The following is a 22,445-nucleotide window of genomic DNA, read 5'->3' as shown; positions in this document are numbered from 1 at the left end:
AGTGCTGTGTGAAGGACCTCAGCTGTACCATACAGATCAAGGGATTTACATTCCCACACAGCTTTGCAACAATCAGTTATATCATTGACATCACTTTCTTTTCACTTAAGTCTATGCAAAATAGCTACTCACTACATTTCCCATCAGCTGTCTTGTTCAAGCAAAATTCCTTCTTCCCCAGCAGAGCAGTCTGCTTGGAAAAACCTAAGCTAAAGATGGCTCAAAGCAGAGCTCGTTTGAATTGCTCAATGCGGGAGTGCTGTGTTCTTCTTTCCTTGCTGCGGGGTTCAGATCTCAGAGTTTCTTACTCATCATGTCTGAGAGACTTTCTAATCACACAGACACCTTCAAGTCTATAAGCACGCTGCAACTTAATGTAGCACACTGAAATTCCATTGGTTTTTGATGACTGAGCAACACCCCTGGATGCTGACAGACTGCACTCAACTCGCACCCCAAACCAATAATCCCATTGCTGTGCTGTGCTCTGCTCAGCCACAGTGCTAGGAGCCTTCAATCAGATTTATCAAGAATGTGTTTGCCCGTTTATCCTGTGAGAACCAGTCTGTGTGCAAAGAAAGTCCGATCTGCCACTGAATTGCCTGCTACAGATGTAGAACTTACAGGCTTGGCTTGAATCCATCTACGATCCCAGACAGAACAAATCCAACAGAAGTCCTGGGTTCTCAGTTTCCCACCAAAGTACCACAACAAGAATTTTGTAGCTGAAGCTTTTCCACCATGTACAAATAACAGCGGCTCACAGAAGACAGGAGCAGCCAAAGACCTGCACCTATGGGTACGATGAGGACACGGTGTGGGAACAGTGGGGTTGGTGCAGGGGTGTTGCACTGAGACCACGTGCCCAATATTCTCCTGGTAAGAAATGTTCTGTGATGCAAGTCCAAACTCAGAATGGAAGAGCAGGCTCCAGTTGACAGCTGCTGGAGCTAAGGGTGCATTCAGAACCTGTGCACATGCTGCCTGGATACCCAATGAAAACATTCTGAAAGAAGAGTCCACCGTATTTCCCGTATGTATTTCAAAGTGCCATTTTCTGACCATTACTATTTGAAAAACATTCTCTTGAAGTTTGATGGAAGCAGAAGACTGGTCAGATTGATCCCTTCTTCTTCCTTCAGAGCATGGGCCTCTGGCACTCGCTTTGGGGACCTCGGGGCCATTTATAACACAGATGGCTGTCTGCCTGTTGTGACGATACTTGACACAAGTCTTTTGCTTAGCACTTTGAAGACATAAATCTCCATTCAAACCCTGACCTCCACGTGGTTGACTGGTTGATTCAGACCTGATTTATGCTTTGAAAAATTGGTCTTAATAGATTGCTTCTATAACTTGATTTATCAGAAGGCAGTGGCAAGTTTATAATGACTTCACCTGATAATGAGCACTCTTGGAAACCATATCATAAGACACTGCTGAAGAAACGTCTCACTGTGAGTTTCTGGTAAAATGCTAGTAATAAATCATTCAATTTTGCCCATAAGCTCCTGTATGCTGGGAAACAGTCTGAAAGCCTATTTCTAAAATACTTTTGAAGGCAACTGACACTTGAAGTAATGCATACAGTTACAAAACAGAGGCATGGTTACACCTTAAGCAGACTTCAGAAGAGTTGGTATTTCGGCAACCACCATTAATTTCTTTCCTGATTACTTCCCAGTGATTTTTGACAGTTTCAGTCTACAGAGGCTTCGTACTGCTGTTTCAAATCTGCATTCCCCTGTACCAGCAAAAGGAAACTTGGTAGAAAATGTCAGAATCCATTCCTTGTTTACTAGAGAAAAACATTTTTTTTTAAGAGTCAAACTGTGAAATCAATTCTAACTTCTGCATAATGAATAGTTCAGAACGTGTAACACTGCTTTCCTCTCATTAGCGCTCAGTAAAATTGCACATTTCAGGGAACTGAAATACAAAGTCTCTTATTAGCATTATTCTATAGGTTCATACTAATAAACATTGGGCTCCAAAAAGATGATTATCATGACCTGAAAAATTTGCAGATGACAGGAGACAAAGGAAGGGCATAAGAAAAAGCAGAAATGAAAGATCTAATTAGAGATTAATATTATCTGGCCCTGCTGACCTTTTACCTATTTTGCTGTTATCAGCCAGTTAATTGCTCTTATCTGTCACAAACTGAACTCTTGCAGAAAATGAAGGGGAAAAAAAAACACCTAATAGCAGTTTCAAGAAAGGCTCTTGCAAAAAAAAAAGCAAATCTATGAAGTCATTTCTGGGGCTGATAAAAAACCCGACAGGTGGAACTGTCTGCATTAAAGCAGCTACTTAGAGCTCAGGACTGTGGTAAATCCTACAGAGCGAGTATTGTAGAACAAGGAGGAGAGGAAGATCTCTGCTAGGAAGAAAAAGATGAGGAAGAGGAATCTGTAGAAGAGGTCAGACAAAGTGCTTCCATTCAAGATGCCCAAGAAACCAGGCACCCTGCAGAACGTGCATGTTTGGAGTACACACCCTTCTGCTCACTTCCTCAGGCACAGATTTTGTTCCAGCTGAACACTTGCTTTCCACTCCACATCTCCACTGCAGCCAAGTAAGAATAGGACAAAATGCACTTGGTGTGTGCGAGAACAGAAGCAACTGGGTGACGATGCAGACCAAGCATTGTCTCCCAGGCATCATTTTGGAGCTCTCCAATTAAAGGAGCAGCTCACAGAACAGAAGCACGGACAGTCTGAGTGCCAACGTATGGCTTAGTGAGCAGAGGGATTCCCCTGCAGATTTTCAGCTCATCCCTCAGTGGTGAAAACTCTTCTGAATATATGATGACAACCATTTTGTCCACATCCTTTGCTGTGCATATATCCCAACTATGCTGCAAACTGGAGGGAAACAAAAAAACCTTAACAGTTTTTCCAAACTCTTTCCTTTAAGCAAATTTTGTATTTCAAAAGCATCCTGGTCTGCAGGGCATGCTTAACTCTGGGTACAGTCAGTAGCAGTGATCATGCCAGCATAACAGGGTGGGTATCTCCCTTTGAATTGGGTTCTGCTGTAGCTAGTCATCATCTCATCCCGCCTGGGGAATGTTTGCCTGAAGACAAAGCCTAACGCAGGGAATTTTGCAGCTAAGTTTGCTGGGTCTTTTTTGCAAAACAAATTTGGTCATCCATAGCACTCTGTACAAGAACAGTACACTGAGTTAATGCAAGAAGCAAGAGCCCAGCCTTCTGCAGGCATGCATACAGACAATCCCACTGGCTGCACTGGGGCTGCTGGAAGGTGGCACCTGATGTAAAGATCAGAGCGGTCTTTGTCTTTCTGCCTGAGTACAGAGAGTATTCCCTGCCACACTTCCATACATCGCAGCGTCACATTATTGCTTGCTTGGTCTGTATTTTAGCTGCAGTCAAGTATTCTCAAGTTTCCTCCCCCAACTTTACGGCCTAATCAGTGCCTTAAAATACTTAGATAGGAAAGGGCTTTAGAATGATACAGAACTCCTGAATCACTTAAGTCAGAATGTGACCAGTTTGAGCAATGCTTACAGCTCCCTGTAAGTGAAGCAGGTAGCAGATATCAGAGAAGTGCATCTCACTTAAGTAATGAGATCAGAGACCTGCGACATACTGTCATTTTTCCTTCCTTTGTGAACATTAAATTAAAAAAAAAACCCAAGGGCTGTATCCAAAAGCACCTTTTATTGCCACGTGATGGATTTAAATACTTAACACTCATACTGCTTTTATGTAGTCTGCCGTTACCACTTCACCAAAACCAGCAGAAATGGTAGAATCTGCTCTCCCAACTTCAGTGGATCCTGAGTATTCACTTTGCACGCACGCACCTCACTGCAACAAGAAATTCTTTCTGAGTGAACTAAATAGTGTTTAATGAAAAAATTATTACACCATGTAGTCTTTCACAATAAGTCACATTTTTTTGCAAAATAAGATTCCAAGTAAGACTTCTCTCTTTTATTCAAAAAATAAATATATCCTTTCTGAATCAAAGTGTTTCATATGACATTAAGTACAAAGAAGAAATGTACTTCTTTGGAAGTTCTGAAATAGACATACAAGAGCTCATGGGAGCAACATTATCCATAACAGTGATAAAAGCTGAAAGCTGATTTTTTACAAATTTATAGCGGAACAGAATTTCCTTTTACAGTATAGAACTTCAAACAGATTTAAGAAAAACACCATTGTCAAAGTCTGAAAGGCACATGAAGTGGACCATAAAACGTACTGGCACACTCACCAATACGTTTTATGTTACATTCCTAAAGAGAAACTGTGGAATCCTAACCAAGGGAAAGACTGAAGGTGCCAGCAAGTTCCTTTGTGAAGTACTGAGAGTGGCAGAGAGTTTCTTTTGGCTCTTGATAGAAGTATTAATACCCCAAAGTCAGAAGGCCTGAAAAGCCGCATCATTCAGTCGTATTCGGACGAGTCGCCACATAAACAAACACAACGATCAGCAGTACGACGATGGCCAGCGTGGGAAGCACGACCGTGGTGATCTGCTGGCGGGCCTCCTGCATTGCCTGTTTCCTCTCCTTTTTATCTTTGGAGGTCTCCTTTTTGGGCTTTCCTCTCAGCTGCCTCATCCTCCAAATAGGGTCTTTTGTTCACCAAAATGGGGGAGCAGAGGGAGCTCAGCTGCAGAGAACAGGCTGAGGTCACTTGAAACAAGGGGCTGAAAAACTCCGTCTCCCACCAGTGGTTGGCAGCACAAGAAACTGCAAGAGAAGAGAGAAGAAGTATTTGAAACAAAATCTACATATATTACAGTTATTAAAACCACTTGCAGCTTCACTGGGTAAAACTTTTACTGAACTGGCACCAACATCTGTGCACCTGAATCACAGAGCATTCGTTCACCTCATCAGTAACGCTTTCCCCACAATAAACTGCAGAAGCTCACGGTGTGTTATTTGTCCAAGAGCACTGAATTTATCCTGTGTCAAGCCAGAAACAAAGTCCAGCACCGTACACTTTATCCTCCAAGTCAAACAAGATAACACAGCTAAAGACTTTATGACCATAATGTCGACGAGCCTTGCATCAACACAGAGCGCAGCTGCCGCCTGGCAGCCGGCTCCCAACTACAGGCCCACGGCTCCCCACCAATCTGCAGCAGCAGGAAGCACACACACATCCTGTCATCAGGAAAAAACATTCAGCATTTGTCACCCACACCTGGTATTTATGGGAATCAGCAGTACTCTAACAGGAAGAAACACAGAGAAAGTGCTGCTTAACTTCTACTTCTGGTTGTGCTGCCATAGAACAAAGTCTAAGCCATAGCATGACTCAGTGCTGTCTTATTACAGCTGTCATTTTTATATGAAAAAAAATACCTCAAGTGATAATCAGCCTGCTGACAAATCACTGGCTTAGACAAGCAGTCATTAATAAGCTAGCCGCTCTGAAGCATCAGCTACACTAGTTATAAAAGCAGAAGTATCAATCAACGTTAACAAAAACACTGCTCAACACGAAAGCCTTCCTGAGCTAAGGACACTCACTGCGTGCCAGCACTCCCAGACCCAAGCGTGCGGGGAAGGCTTTGCTCCCCTCACTGCCTGCAGCTGTGCATGCCACTGACTGGGAAGAAGGAAGAGGCCGCCCGAGTGGTTGTGATCCTCTGCCACATCCACTGCTGTGAATGCCCAGCAGCTCCGTGCAGGCCCTGTGAATGCACATCAGGGGGGGGTTAAAGCTGCTGGGGTTACCTTTGTAGCTGAGCTCAAAGTTAGCTATGACTTGATGGTTCTCCATCACACTAACATACCAAGAATATTACGTATGAAGAAATTGGTGTGTTAATGCAACTGCCTTTCTTCTTGATGCACCATCTTGATAGGTTGCATCAAGAGAAGCATGAAGCAAGAGAAGCATGGTTGAGGGAGGTGACTCTGCCCCTCTAATCTGCTCTTGTGAGACCCCACCTGGAGTACTGCATCCAGTTCTGGAGCCATCAACACAAAAAGGACAGGGAGCTGTTGGAGCAGGTCCAGAGGAGGGCCATGAAGATGATCAGAGGGCTGGAGCATCTCTCCTATAGAGACAGGCTGAGGGAGCACAGAGAAGAGACAGCTCCAGGAGACATTATAGTGGCCTTCCAGTACATCAATGGGGCCTACAGGAAAGCTGGGGAGGGACTTTTTACAAGGGCAGGTAGCGATAGGATGGGGGAAATGGCTTTGAACTGGAAGACTATATAGGTAGACTAGCTATTAGGAAGAAATCCTTTGCTGTGAGGGTGGTGAGACTCTGGAACAGGCTGCCCGGTGAGGTTGTGGATGCCCCTGGAAGCATTCAAGGCCAGGCTGGATGGGGCTGTGCGCAGCCTGGTGTAGAGCGAGGTGTCCCTGCCTGTAGCAGGGAGTTGGAGCTACATGATCTGAAAGGTCCCTTCCAACCCAAAGCATTCCATGATTCTATGATCACAGAACGTTACAATGTTACAAGTCAGCATTACAAGCTGTCTTACAGTTGCCTTAAAAAAGAAATGGTTTTCCCTGAAAGTGAGATGCGTTCTGTTACCACTCAATCTTGTTTGTCAGTCAGACAACAAAACCAGACTAAATGCTCACATACAAAACAAGAGTCCCCACCTACCAGCTGCGTGCAACTACAGAAATGTTTGCGTCCTTTCTCATAACAACAGCAATCTGCCTGTTGTGAATCTCACCCAGCAGTTGGTTGCACTTACAGAAGTGACCAGACTGTCAGAACCATCTGATGGTACTGGGTCAGTACTTGTGTTTTCCCACAGACCTGCCTGGATGCCATCTAAGCAAACAAACAAACCAGCCACCAAGCAGACAGGACCTCTGTGTGCAGCTGCTTCTTCTGGTCTTATTCTATGCAAATTCAGCCCAGTCTCCAAGGCAAACAGTTCACTTCAGTTTTCACAAAGTGTAAAAGGAAGATTTCGGTGACTGGGATGGCTCTCAGATGAGAAGACAAGACAATAAAGTTCAAGTCTTAGAAGCAATGGAGCTGTAGCATTAGAACTGTAATACCAGACGTATGTAGAGAGACCAGAAGTGGCCGGTGAGCTTCGTAACGGAGAGGCATAGGAACTGGATGGAGCAAATACACACAACATCCTGTTCCAGTCTGTTTAAACAAACAGCACTACTTGGTTACTGGATGTTAACTCTCTTTCAGCAAATCCTCAGCTGTCTTACGGATCCAGGGAGAGCCTTCAGCATTTCACCTTCTATCATCTGTGCCGCTGTGGTTTCTTTTCGGTCTTCAATTTCTTCTGGCAAAACCCAAGTGTTTTGCTTACCCCTTCTGTTTCCATTTTCCTCCTGCTCTGGTCACAAGCTTTGTTACCTAACGCTAAATCACTAAGCAGAATAAAGCTTTACATTTGTCCCCCAGGACAACTAGATTTGCAGATCATCAGTATTTTCTTATTGTTTTTTGTCTCCACTGTTAGCATACATCCATGGGTTTTATATCTAGATTACTCACATGACCTAAGAAGTGATGGGCAGTAAAATCCCTCAGGACTCACTGTGTACCATAGTAACAAACAGGAGTTGCCATGAAACCAGTCTCTGAAACACGAGATGTATGCCTTGCTCTACACAGCATCGCTTGCTACCCAGACATTAGAAGCATTAAGTCTCTTCTGACTGAATATTTCATTCTGAAGCAAAATTATACCAAGTTGATTACACACACCAGCCAACATCTGACGGCTTAGAACATAAAGCCTTCCTGCAAATGTCAACACCACTTGAGTTGCAAGCTGATGCTCTCCAGTTTGGGAATCTGGCATCAATCCCAAACACGCTTCCAGTAGGTTGGGTTACTTGGCTTTGGTTCAGGCAGAGATGGACTTGCACACAAACAGACCCAGTTTTGTAGGTAAATAAGCCTTAGGGTTCATCTTAACTGAACCATAAAGTGGAAGCAGGGAATCTCTGCAAGTTGCTGCCAGGCTCCTGCTGCCATTTGGAGCCCAGATGCGAGGCCACGATCACAGAGTTTCTGCAGCAGACAGCACTCACTCACAGGAAAGGCCCAGGATGAAGCACCTGCTGGACAGGAATATAATTCCTGTTGACATGAAGCGGTGCTTTTAAAAGTGCTCCACTGCAATAAGGCAAAATCCTGCTTCCTACATCGTGCAAGCAGAGTAAGAGCCATCCCCATCTGCTCCCACGTCTCTCACCAACCACCCAAGGACTTCAGTGGGAGGCACACGACTGCTTGGTTATGGCCATGAAGGAGCAGATACAGAAAGAGCAGACAACTTCAGCCAAGCAAGTGCCAGAGGCGGGATGGCAGCATCAGGATCTCACTAGCAGAAAGAAGTGTGCACAGTCCAACAGAGCAAATCTCATGTTTCTGAGCTCTGTCCTCCTTTGGCCAGCAATCACCTTGTTTGCTCACTGGAAAGGCCAAATTCAGACAAGGAGAGGAAGGAAATAATATTGCACTGGCTGTAATTATCAAGCTAGTTACCACTGTCTCTTTAAATTACCTTGAGTCAAGTCACTATCGGAAGGGCAATCAGAAGGTGATGGCATACGGGTACTGCAATCTTGTATAAGCTCATTGCCAAGCTCAGAGAGCAACTCATTCTACAGAAGAGTTGGAAACTCCTTCTTTCTTCACAAACAGAAGCTGAAAGAAAGTATTCTTTCAATTCCCTGTCATCCCTGAACAGGAGAGGGCTTGCTGCCACACCTTGTATGCATCCCTAAAGCTGCTTCTGCTCAGCTCAGCACAAGCACCTGCCAAGGCTGGCAGTGAACACCAAACTCATTCAACTACTGCTTTTACTGGTCAGTGACTCCCTCATCTGGGCCATTTGTCTGAACACCAACAGAAGGGATTAATACAGTCCAGCAGAAGTGGAATATCAATAACCCACAACAGCCTGACAGTTCTGACAGAAATCTGTAACATCATCTTCCTTTAATGGAATTGCATGGGGTGATGCAACTTTTTTAAGTCCACTGTAGCAAAGTTACTCAAAAGCAGGAATCTGCTGGCTTGATTGCAAGTCAGAGAGCACAGGCTGGATAGTTGTTTGGAGCATCCATTTCACAGAGACTGCCCGTCAACCCTGCAGTGTCCAGCTTGGCACTGAGCAGCTGAAGTTTTGAGCAGAACAAAAGTTTATAAGTTCAAGCTGCTGAAGACAAAGCTAAGAAAGTCATTCTTCAACATAACAGAAAGTCACAAAGTTAGCGCCCCACTCCAAGTCTAGCTAGTGCAATTACACTCCTCTCTGCCCATCATCCAAACTGCTTTTGTATATAGAAATGCTCCTCATTATAACCTCTGGATTAAGTCATTCTGAACTGTTTTGCAGAGCTGACCTCAAAACCCAACAGCACAAATGATCAGACTTAGCAAAGTTACTTCTATCAGCGCTGATGCATTTGGCAACATCTGCAAGCAGCTAAATATGGGTAAGCAGAGGTAATGGTGAAACAAGGGAACTTACAGCCTTCAAAACGCACTGACAACCCTCCAACCAGGCTCTACAGCAATCTGTCCTCTCCTTTTGTTGTAAAATTAACAATAACCACAGTGATCAGCTGGTCATAGCTCCTCACATTGCCTGGGGCTCCTTCTGGGAGCCAGGGAAGGCGCAGCTGACTGCCTCCAGCCACACTGATGCTGCTGGGCATCGCAGTGTGGGATGGGATCTCCCACAAGTAACACACGCACAGAAGGTTTCGTTTAGCTGCACTCAGTGTAATCACACGTCTAGATGTCTGAAGAACTTATCAACATTACAGCATGAACTTATTAACCACCTTAAGCTGAAGAATTTCTCACCAAATCCTGAATTACAAGCATTTGCAAACCACTTTGGATTAACCTGGCCCCTGGAGCATGCTACTGACACCATCATGTTTCTGGAACTGCAAAATATCTTGAAATTCAAGCAAACACTCCAACAAAAATTTATTTTTATCATTTAAATTTTCCCCTGGGGCAATGTGTGTCAATGAGACATGAAAAACAAACAACAGAACAGCAGACGAAGATGTGCTGTATTCACATTGCTTGCCAGCAGTAGGGAAAAAGGACACAGGATCCATATGCAGACAACACTCTTCAGATTACTGTAGTGTTGAAAAGCCTGTAAAACCTGTAGTTCAAAGAGTCATGGGATCATTTAGGTTGGAAACAACCTTCATGAACACCAAGTCCAATCATCACCTAACACAAGTCCACCACTAAACCATGTCACCTGGTGTCCCAACCATATGTCTTAAATACCACCTGAGATGGGGACTCCACAGAGCAGCACTTTCCAACCCCTAACCACCTTTTTGTGAAGAAATTCTTCCCGATATCCAATCTAAGCCTCCCTCAGCACAGTTTGAGGCAGCTTACTCACACCCTATCGCTTATCACCTCAGAAAACAGACTAACATTAGGACACACCAGCATGGCAAATAAGTTGAAGGAGAGTTCAAACCATCAAACCTACCAGTTTGCTCCTCATTTGAGTTACCAAGCTTGTTACTTGAGGGTCCAGCAGCAGCCAGAGCCACTGTGAGCAGGCTGGAGCAGAAGTTGAGTGCCAGAGATGGAGAGGCCTCCAGCACAAGGAGGTAACAGCTTCTGGCAGAGCTGAAGGAAGTGTGACATGGACCCAGCCAGCAAGTTGGCTGAAATGACAGTGCTCAGTTCTACCTTAATTAATGCCTAGCTGTTGCCCAGACTCTGCTTTATTTCCTGTCTTTGAAACCACACCAGTGATTTTTTTTTTAATTTGTTTTTTAATGATTAAACCACGTGTAACGCTGTTATAGAAGCTCTGGGTAAAATTTAATAAAAGCCTTGCTTTAGATTTTCTGTGGAGCACAGATTTACTCCATAGCTGATTTTACCTCAAGGTGAAGTACCACATTTTGGATAGAAATTCACTTTCCTGCAGCTCTAATGTCTGGCCATCGCCAGAGCAGCATCAGCAAGGTCACCGATTTCTGATGGGATTTGGCCAGCTTACAGATGCATCTAGATGGGAATTTTAAAAAGCCAGACATTTTCCAGAAGGAGCTTGGGGCAGATTTACAAAGGGAATTCTGTGCTCAGAGCTGTAGATGAGGTCTGCAGAGACCTCAGATCCGCACACAGCCTTTCCTACCAGCCAGGCAAAGCTCCAGCTCTGCCATTGGTTTCTCTTGTGCTTCGCTTTTTGCAGGTGTCAGAGGAAGAGCACAACCATCGCATCTCCCCTGCAGAACGCCGTCAGTCCCTCAGACAGCCATGACCTGGGTGCAGGACTTGGGCAAGCACAGGACCAGCACTAAGCTCCCACACGGTCTGCTATCCAAAGCGCCTGGCACCTCGTGCCCTGAGGCCTGGCTCCAAGGAGAGGGCTTCCAAAACAAAGCCTGATTGTAACAGCTTCTATCCAACTGCAGCAGTTACAGTCCAGCACCATTTCAATCCGCTTTCAGGGACGATTATTACCCTACTTTTTAAACGCTAAATGTACAGAGATAGTTAAAAAAAACCTTCATTTTGTGAGAGGCCCCAAAGGAGCAAAATGCTCTGTGCAGTCACTTGTGTGGGTGACAAAGATGGACAGAGCAGAGATTTGCCAACACGACTGAAACAGCTGAACCCTAAAGAGCAAGTCTGCCCGGAAGATTGCCGTAACACTTTAATCCCAACCACATCCTCCCTCCCTCCCCCACAGCCACTTCCAGCAGCACAAAAGCAGCCTCCCAGTTGCAGGACAGTTCCTTCAGTCACTGAAGCTCTGTGGGACACAGAGAAACAACTCTTATCTGCTTAAAAAATGAACTTCTAATCTGTACAAGGTGTCTCCTTGAAGCAACAAGAGCAACTGAAGCCAGAGAGGAGTCTCTGGGTAGAGCCCAGTGACACAAGTAACTCCTGCTGCTGCGCTCTCAGGTGTTCTGGGTCACCCAGCCCAGTGCTTTTCAACAGAAGTTACAGAGCAGAGTGGAAGCACAGCTGAAGATAATGCTGGGAATGTTACATCTGAAAGCTTCGTGTTATTGTGACACTGTCATCATTTCAGACAGCGCCAAGAATGGAGAAAAGCATTAAGAGAGGAATTGTTGCTCCGTGAAAAATGGATTTTCACATTACAGCATGAAGCCATTCTTAACACCGTAAGAATTTACCTCAGTCTATTTCACCGTAGCAAAGAATGATGATTAACAAATCCAAGCAACTCCATTTTCATGGGTAAAGGCTTTTAATTGCACACATAATGACACGGAACTATTAAGTTGCTGTCTAAAGTCACTTTAACATTATTTTTTATTGAAGGTGTTTGGCTTTTTTTTCCCTCCACATTACAGACTGAATCTGAATTGACCCATCATTACTGCAGCATCACATTTACTGTAAATGTAGCTTTGAGAGTCTCCAAACTACTCACAGCATTTGGAAAATGAAAGTCATCACTGAATACTGCCAGAAAGTCAGAGATTGCAAAGCTGTCAAAGCAAAAAGCCACTTCAGTATGGTTTCACCACTCTGAGGACTCGGATACAAGAAGTAATCTGTATGAGAAGCAAAAAGCCATGGATTTCTGCATCTGCAAAGGTAAAGTTAAACAGAGACGAGGTGATGGTATTTCAGCACATCCAGTGTTGCAGAGAAATCCAATCTGCCCTGCATGCAGCACAGAAGCATGAAGCGAATGGAGTAAAAAATAAGTAGACAAGTCCTCTTGCACTGTGAACAGGTGGGCAACAAGTAACATCTTCCTTTGTAGATAAACAATCAGTATCAAGACAACTTTTGCAACAGGTAATCTGATGAAGAACTAGGACTAACACTTCCTGAAAACAAACAGGTCATTTTGGTCACTGCATGGATTCAGTTCCCAAGGGAGCTCTAAAGAAAACCTCACCATTCTCTATCCATACAGCCACAGATGATCTTGCACATAAATGCAGTAAACCACAACAGCCAGCGTATGACTTCACATCGTGTGTTTGCTCAGCTGTTTTCCTAAAAACGAATTTTCTCAGCTGTTCCTGACAATAATCCTTTGGATACAAAACACGTATCTTCCCGTTGTGCAAACAGGAATTCAGACAGTTTCTAAACACCACATTAAATAAATAAAGCAGTCACCAGTGTCAAACTCGCTAAAATCCGCCAACACACATCCAGCATTTGGCCTCTGACAGCGTGCAGCACAAGGAGCAGACCATGAACGTATCATCGATGTTCTCCAACGGTGCTGCACTGAGGCCACGAGCACACCGAGACCTGGGCTGTCACTGATAACTCAGTGCCACAAACTGCCACCACAGCCCTCCTCCCCTGGGCTGTTGATGACCTAGATGGGAAATTCTCATTTCTTACGTGCCGGCATGTGTTCAGCTTGTTACTCCTCCAATTCAAGTACCGTGAGACAGCATCACTACAAATGTGTTTGAAACAGAGCCCTAAGACACAGCGGGCAGAGCGCCCACGAGTCTGAAGGCTGATGTTACAGTTTGGTAATGCAAACATGGGAGTTGAGCAACTGTCACTGCTTTTCATTTTAATTGTGTCATTAAAACTTCGGCACTGAAAATTCAGTCCAAGCTAAAAGTCAGCAGGTGAAAAAATCCATGGCCCCAGCAAGAACGGATTGTTAAGCCCAAAAACATAAAAACCCACCGGCAGGGGAGCACGGTGTGGCAGTGGGGCTGTGTGTGTGGAGGGGAGCAATGGATTCTGACTGACACGTGAGGAAAACTGGACAACATCTCCCAGGATACCAGGACAATATCTTGAAACAGCATCTGCACTTCCTGACCAGGAGACAACCCAAGCACGCTGGACTCCAGCTACTCACACAGCAATCCATTCAAAGGGAGATGTCCCCCTTCTAGTTCAACTTACAGAACTATCTGCAATAGCAGAGAGTAAGATAGATGTGTGCTGGGCTTCTGAGACCCTCCCAAGGCAGTCCTGCAGGAGAGAATGGGCAGCACTGCACTGACAGTGGAGCTCAGGGCATTATAAAGTCTTTTGGAGGTATTTGCAGGTTTAAAGCAAAGTGGACATAACACCAGAGCCTGTTGAACAAGGGGTTGTGATCTCAAACTCACTCCCTTCACAGCTCGTTTGAAGTTCTGGTTTTTCAAGCTTTTCTTGGCACAGATGGGTTTTCAGTAGCAGGCTGAGGAAAGCCTGCTGGCACTGCGCCTGTCTTTCCCTACTTGTCCACGTGCCAGAGGAGGACTGTGCGACAGCAGAGACAACTAAACCACACAGAAGTTCACCCAAACACAACTGCTGAAGCGGGTGCCTGTGTTGGGGGAACCGCTTTCAAAGGGCTTCCCAGGAAAGTGACACCCTCAGCCACTGGTTCTCCAAGCAGGGCTTGTTTGCAACCTTGTGCAGAAACGGCACGGCCAATTTCATTTCCACTTCTGTGGCCTTCTGCACGCCCTTGTGTTTGATCTGGGTAATCAAGTCATCAGTGAATGAAATAGAAACCACCTTACATTAGAACAGCACCACTGGGAGGGCCGGGACTTTCCCTGGCAGCCAGAAATTGACGCTTTGCCCAAATTCCTTTCAAATTACAGAAATGTTCTCAAACACCAGTGTGACTACAATGCAATCAGGACACCTTTTTTGAGGGGAAGATAAGAAGTGTGGCTTGCAGCAGGGATAGATGTGGAGTTTACTCTTCCTATCACTAATCTCATTAAAATCTCATTCTGTTTACTTCCCATCTGAAACCTGAAGCCTTATTACATTTCACTAAACAATCCCACATTACTATAAAGCAGCAGGCTCCCCTGCCATGATTGATAGACTCTGTTTGCAATTATTTAAGGAGAAGGCACATAATTACATACAGCTGAATTAGGCTGATCAAATCCCTGTTAGCGTCTGTCAATTTACACATAATAGGACAGTGTGACATAAATGTAAACTAATTCAAATGCAGAAAGTTTAATTAAGACCTAAAAAAAAAAAGTAAATAAAAAATACAAGAAAGAAGTTTTGCACAGTGTAACCAAAGGGAGTTTCCCAGCAAAGCCATTCCCTAAGCACCAGCTGCCTTCTGCCTCTGCAGCACTGGTTCTGGCACCACCTATGCACGTAATCCTATTTGCAATCCTACTTGCAGGAGTTTCCATCAGCTAAAAACTCAGAAGCAAAAGCAAACAGTGTGGAGCAGAGTGTGTAATGGAAACAAGCAGAGGCGGCCAAAGGATATCTTACAAGCTCCTCTACAGCATTCACCAAACAGCCATGGGTTCAACGCTGTCATCCAGCCAGCAGTAAGTGCAAGTGACCTTCCAGAACATTCAGCAACACCACAACTTTACACACCCTATGTAACGATGTATGAGCACAGGGATGCAGCAGAATTGCTAACCGCAGCTAAAATATATCCATGCATCTTATATCATGGCACACAAACCACTTCAGAGCAGGTAAGACCATATGTGCAGTCCCAAGGACATCTTGGGTGGAAGCCAGGAGTCTTTTCATCATCAGCACAACTTCACTTTTCTCCCTTCACGCAGCAATGACTTCACCTGTCCTGTATGTGTATGTGCACTGCTCCATTTCTAATGCAGGTCCTTCTGTCTGTACACCAGCCGTGCCTTTCCCAAAAGAGAAGGAGATGAGGAGGGTGCAGAAGCGACGCCGTGACCCAGCAGAACTCATCTCCACCAATCCTGCCACTGCTGCAGCACAGCAGCAGGTAGGAACCAGCATCTCACACAGGCCAGTTCACTGATCCCAGCAGCAACACCTGATTTCCCCACACTGCAATTTCCTAGTACGCTCCCTGCCAAATTCAATCAATTTGAGTATCCCATTAAGAACAGAAAAAAAAAATCTTTCATTTTGATTCATTTTTAATGGTGTCTCTGCTCGTTGAGCCTGCTGCTCCAATCTGGTGTACAAGACCATTTGTGAACCACTCTGCTCAGCCACCTCTCCATGGAGATGCTGCAGTGTTTCCAAAGTTGTACAAAATGCTGAAGGACACGCAGGATCCTCACTACAGCCTTATCCAAAAAGACAGCAAGAATTCTGAACCAATCCGTTTCCCAAACATGAACATCTACAGAATCAGTTTTTGTCAACAGGGAGAAGGGCCAAAAGGAAACAAGGAAAAACCTTTCAAACCCAGGCAATCCCAGAAAGGATTAGAGTGCAATCCGTTGGAAAATATATTAAAATGCCACACTTTATTAAAACTGTCCAAAAAATTAAGCCCTCCAAATCACATCCCTGCACAGCTCTCAGTCAATCTCTCCGTGTGAGGGACGAATCACTGCGAGATAACCTTTCTGAACAAGTCTATCAGTTACTCTAGCTTACATTCTGGTTTCTTTGGCAGCACAGCTATTTTAAGTCACCCTCCCAAGCCAGCACCACTGGTAATTTTTCTTTTTTGTTCCTCTGCAATTCTTCAAAGTATCATAAAGGCAAATTTAATAAGCACCTCAGTTTGTATTGCTTTCTATTTATAATGCTGCAAGCACCTGCTGCTGCTGCTGCTGCTGCTGAGATGTAAGTAGGTATCTTTCTTACTTTGTAAAAATTAATTCACATTAATCTCAATAGCTCCATCTTTCAGAGCAATTTCAAGAAACATTCCTCCAAGCTGCTGGGTTTGTGGGCTGTTTTTCTGGTGATGGTGGTGGTTTGGTTTTTAAACATTTTTGTCGAGATCCAACTGAGTTGAGAACACAATTCATTTCTTTTCATTGCTCACATCCACATTTGGTAGAGCATCTTCTGGAGCACTCAGCCCAGTACATCCTTTCTTCAACACAACAGCAGGCACACAACGACTGAAAACACTTTGGGTTGTACCCCGAGCCTGTAACAGTGTAAATCACAGCACCAGGACACACGGATGGTTTGGGAACTGCTCATGTGCTGGGTGTGGGTGCCCAAAGTCCAGGACATGACAGGTTTGGATCACATATGCTTTGACCTTCTCTCCAGTGGGGGATATTTTAGCTTTTTATCTTACCAAGGTGCCTGCGGAGACCGAGTGGCAGCTAAGGCTTCGCAGCACAGAAACCCCCTTTCATTGTTCAGAAACCTCCTTTCAGAGATGAGAAACCACTGACCCATCCTCCACTGCTTACACTGTTAGTGGCTGCAGCCCAGCACACCGGGCTGTGGGCATCCTCTCATCTACAGCATCAATGCTGATCCCTCTTGCTGTTATTTCATTTAGCAAGAGCATAGAGAGGAAGTTTAACACCACTGGGGGGGGAAAACAACGATGTAACACAAGGAGGTGAGTAGGATACTGAGGTCTGGACAGAAAGAGAAAGAAAGCCCCCATAGTGCAAGTAGAGAAAGGAAAGAAAAAGAACACACATGGAAGAAAAAGTTGTATGGAAGTGAAAGAAAGGCTAAAAGAAGTGGATGGGAGAGCCAATTTGTTAGAGAAGTCAGACACCAGGAACCATTCTCATCTCTGCACCACATCGCTGCACTCTCAGCAGCTGGCGCGTGAGGTCTGTAATTCTCACCCATCTCCTGCCTCTGTGTTTAGGTGCGATATTGCACGCTTCTCTGCAGCCTGCCAACAGATCTCTCAGAAGACTTCGCAGGGCGTTCTGAGCAGAATTTCATCTTATGAGCGACTTGCAATGCTTCAAACTCTGCTCCACAGGGATGCTGTGCTATTTGCCTCTCTGCAGCCTTTAATATGGGCCAGGCCTTAGAGCTGAACAATTTTAAGTGCTCCTATTAAAAATCACGCATCTTGCTCCTTGGAAGAATGCTCTAACGATGTCTGTAACCAGCCCAGTTTTACAAAGGTTGCTGTCAGCTTCGTGAGACTGTAAATCTTACACATTTACACTTGCATGAAGTTTTAAAAACTACCTTTAAGTGCACTTGTTGAAAAATTAAAGCTTCTGTAACCTTCATGCATTCTCATCCTCTGCCACAATTATTCATACCATAAGAGGAGGTTCTGAACTTGTGCAACAACTGCATTCAGCAAATCAGCCGTAAGCAGACACAACAGAGATACTCCACAATTCCAAGCTGATAGCTAATCATGATTTTTAGCCTTCCAAGCAAATAGGACAACTTAAAATGGCAAACACTGCTCTATCTACCCATCCATAAATTAAGAGTGACAATAGCAGATTATTACTCATTCACTCAGAGTGTTTGTTTGGCCCTGAGAGAACTGGCTTTATTCCAAGAGCTGGCAAACACTGGTTAACGTACATGTAAATGTGTTATTTCTCTTGGAGCAGGCAATTTCACAGAACGAAATACTGAATTACAGATGACCTCAGTTTTGCTGCCGATGCCTGTTTGGGACGTGGGGCTGCTGAAAGCCTTTGTGAGCTTTTTCACACCGAGTCACCAGGGAAAAGCCAGCGTTTCTTTGCAGATGAGACAATTTCTCTCTGGAAACATGAAAGCTCCAACTTCCCCATGAGGTAAGTGGATAGAGACTCATTCACATAAGGTTCCAGTACCGACCTGATAATATTGACACATTCCAAACTGTTTCTGCAAACTGCTCCCAACAGGCTGCTCCTCAGTGCCAGAGCTGCAGTGCCAGAAGTAGATTCAGACCCCAATGTTAGATATGAGGACATTTAGCACTAGTACTTCTCAGCTCCTGAGAGTGAAGAAGGGACTTTTTGCCCTTGAATTTCCAGTGCAAGTATAACGGAAAAGAAAATGTGGTTTTCCTCAAACTAATCTGGACTGGAGAAAGAAGAGAGACTAAGAAAAGCAACGGACACAGATAAACAAACCACATACACAGAGAGAGAATCAGGCAGCCAGCTCCTGGACACACCAAATAAAGCCAGGGCAGAAACCCGTGCTCTTGAACATGGGCTGCCCAAAACCCCACATTAAAAGACTCAAAAGCTCATTTTGTGCCTTTGGAGGCAAACAACATGGACAACACACATCACCTCCTGCACATTCAGAACTTCCTTCCTACAAAGGGAAGTAGATATCTAGATGTATTCCTCCTATGACGTGGATCCCTCAGCCATTGCTTATCCCTCTGTGTGACAGAGAATTGAGATTTTCTGCAGCAATTAACCAAGCCTTGAAGCCAGAGCTACAACAGCAATGCCCACTTCTGAGAAAGGAAAAGGAATAGCACTGCCCTTTCCTACTGTACCCATATACGTGCAGTCTCACCTCCCCTGAGGGCATGCTAATGATTCAAACAACTGGAGAGGGCAGCCAACAGGTCAAAATTGTTCATAAACATCTGAACAGAAATAACACAGTATTTATACGTCTCAGAATAGCCACCTTAGAATGAAATACAAAATAATTTTGCGTAGGCAAAGATTGCAGTAACTTGGTGGAGCTCAAGAGCAAAAAGCGTACAGCACTTAAAAACAGGGAAGGTAGCTGCAGTCCAAATTCCTCCCCTTCAAATCAAATGAAAGACAGAAGACAGTCAAAAGCCGATGGGAAGCAACAACTACCAACAGAAATCACTTTGAAAAGATATAGAACTACTTAGATGTGGGAAAAACTGAAGAGGAAGGAAGCAAACTAAGCTCACGTCCAGCGTGGCAGTCTGCCTCAGATGCTACTGCAGTACTTGGCAGGTTTCAGGCCACTCCATGGACATGAGCATCTACATACACAGAGCAGACTGCAGATTTGTGTTTCATGAGAGACGTGCAGCTGGTGTTAGAATTACTCCTCCTGATACTCTCTGTTTTAACAGAAAAACAATTTAGACTTTACATGCTATTACATTAACTAAAGCTACTTTTGAAATAGAATTTTGGGAAGTAAACACAAGAACTACGGGTTTGCTTTAAGCCACAGAAAATTACAGAGATGAATACTGCTACAGCAAACACACTGTCTACCATCTGACAGCACTCCTGGACCAAACCCCGTGCCGTTCAGAGCTGCTTTCACACAACACACACTCCCTCCCTCTTGTCGTGCATTACTGCTTGTGTGACACTGAGACCTCACAAGGAGATCAGCTGAATGGGAGGCCGACAGAACAGAACAAGACAGTGTCAGGTTCAACACTGAAGAGGATTTTGACTTTTATTACAGGGTATCACTTTGTCTCTCAATGTTATACGTGGCTGAGATGAACCTAGCCTGGCACAGCTGCACAAAAAGACACCTCTCCAGAAGGGGCAACAGCACTGTTACCAGATAAGCCACCAGTTAGACACTGGGCAGAGGTTTTAACTCACCTGGAGAGCAGACAGCTAATAGGATTTCTTAATGGACTTCTGTTTCACTGGGGCTGATACATACTGTGTGTAGAGATCTTCTCCCCAAATAGTGCACAGCATTCCGTAGAGAGCTCCATTACCATCTTGCCTCATGCTTACATAATGTACCAGATGGAAAGCCTGAAGTTACACGAACAGCCACAAAGAGGTTAATCATTAAATTCAAGCTTTTCCAGGGCAGCAACAGAGCTGACCTCTTGCATAAATTGAGTTTGGATAAGGCAGCATCGATTTTCCTAAAGAGGTTTCATTACTTAACTCTAGACTGCTATTTCCTTTGACAGTCTAAAGTTAAAGTTAAGAGTAAATCCAAATGCTTTTCCTACTCAACCAGCAACCAACTCATTTGAAATGCAGAGAATATGACAGACCTCCCTCCCTTCACTGCTCTCTCCCCTCCAAGAGAAATTGAACTTCACAGACCTTCAAAACTCATGGAAAAAAAACCAACAACAAAAAAAAACCCTTTTAAAAACGCTCATCTTTATTCCAGAAGCCTTTCTTGCAGCACTGAAAGCCCAGTGCTTATTTTCTCCCAACTACTTTTATCTCTGCATTGTTCTTAACACTTCCTTAGAAAAGAGTTTCTCTAGCACTCAGCTGAATCATTTCGATTTGGCACAAGGAGCCCCAGCCAGCTACAAGAAACCATGCAGGCATTCAGATTTGTCACACAACCTCCCAATCTTTCTGACTTATCTTCTGCTTTACAACACTGAGCTTCCTACTTTCATTTTTAAGAAGATACCTCAGAACCCAAGAGCTGCCCATTACAAGCTTTTCCATTAAACAGAAGGGTTGCTTCTCTACCTTGTTCAAGTACGATAGGAAGCATCCATAAAAGCAAAGTGATTTGTTTCTGAGTTGCACCAGGTACTCCAAAATGTTTACTGAGCCACAGCCAAGTGCATCCACAACAAACAGGGCATCCAGGGCTGTGCCTAACTTTCTAAACTCACCATTCTGATTCACATCCCTGGGAAGGTGCAGCTTACTTAGGTAATGTCTAAGAAAAACACAAACACTTGCAAATCTTTTGGAGCAAAGGGATGTCATTTCTAACTCTCCTATTTTGCTTCTTTCACAGTTAAACTTCCCCCGAAGCAGCCATCACTGATTGCATCCACTTGGAATTTTTATGTAAACAAGTGTTGGAATATGAAATGCAGTCAGGAGAAGGATCTCAACTCACAGGATATATACATCCCACAGCCTGTGTGCGTCTCTGCAGAGAGCAAGAACAAAAAAATAACAACATGAAAAAGAAAGAAATGCAGACAAGAACATGGAACCTTTTTGCTTAAGGTCCCTCATGTCTTAAGAATGTATTAGATGATGTTAGAACACCTGAATTTCAGAGCATTACTTCAGAGATGGCTCCTGCTGCAGCTTTTTCTGCTGGAATATTTCACTCTGGCTGTCAGCCAAATCTTCACTAGGCTGATGCCAAATAAATGATACCCAATTTCAACGACAGATGCTGTTGTGTTGACACATAATTGATACATTTATATTCAGGGCTCCCTGGAATTCTGTAACAGCAACACTTTATTCACAGGAAATATTACCTGCAGCAGAACTGCAAGGGACTGGCACAGAGCTGGTGCTGCTACGCTGCTGTACCGTGAAGACATCAGTAACTGTTTGGAACTGGCGGAGACCAGCAAGTTTCTAGGGCCATGGAAAATAAGGAGCCCAGCAGTGAAAGTTAAGAGGCCCCACCAGAAACCAGTGTGCTCACAGAAACAGGAAGCCTGAGAGTTTGCAACACAAGGTGCACATCCCCTTCCTGCAGAGCTCATAACTGTGCAGGAGATGGAGGTTACAGGAACTCCACAGCACTGCACTAACAGCTATGTCTGTAATCTGCTTCTCTCTTTGACTTCCTCGGCTTCCTAGGCAGGAAATGCATTAGCAACCCTTACAAATGTCTTTGGAAAAGGTATCCTCCAAAGAAAACACCACATATCCCCACCTCGTGTGTGCAGTCTCCCGTAAATAACTTGAAATAAACTTTCCTAAACGATATTTATATTGGAAAGCAAATATGTCTCCCCAGGATTAACAAACACTTCAGCACTTACTGAAATTACAACAGGAAAAAAAAGCAGATGACAATACAGCCCGTGCCTACAATCTAACTCTATTTTCAGTAACAGCATCATATTATTTTCACACAACAAATGAAAGTGTTCACAGGAGGAAGATATTCAGCAAAAAA

General features: G+C 44.3%; 1 protein-coding gene across 1 annotated transcript in view; it reads left to right on the top strand.

The window, feature by feature from the left end:
- Positions 1 to 20,175, top strand: part of DEUP1 (deuterosome assembly protein 1) — a 57,885-nt gene extending 37,710 nt beyond the window's left edge. Inside the window, 3 exon segments of the mRNA XM_048965766.1 lie at positions 18,233 to 18,370; positions 18,373 to 18,421; positions 18,515 to 20,175. Coding sequence (XP_048821723.1) covers positions 18,233 to 18,370; positions 18,373 to 18,421; positions 18,515 to 18,587 — 260 coding nt within the window. The 3' untranslated portion in view covers positions 18,588 to 20,175.
- Positions 20,176 to 22,445: the final 2,270 nt, after the last annotated feature.

This window comes from Lagopus muta, chromosome 1, assembly GCF_023343835.1.
Source record: "Lagopus muta isolate bLagMut1 chromosome 1, bLagMut1 primary, whole genome shotgun sequence".
In the NCBI taxonomy this organism is placed as follows: Eukaryota; Metazoa; Chordata; class Aves; order Galliformes; family Phasianidae; genus Lagopus; species Lagopus muta.
The sequence above is the reverse complement of the archived record's forward strand: the minus strand, read 5'-3'. Positions and strand labels throughout refer to the sequence as shown.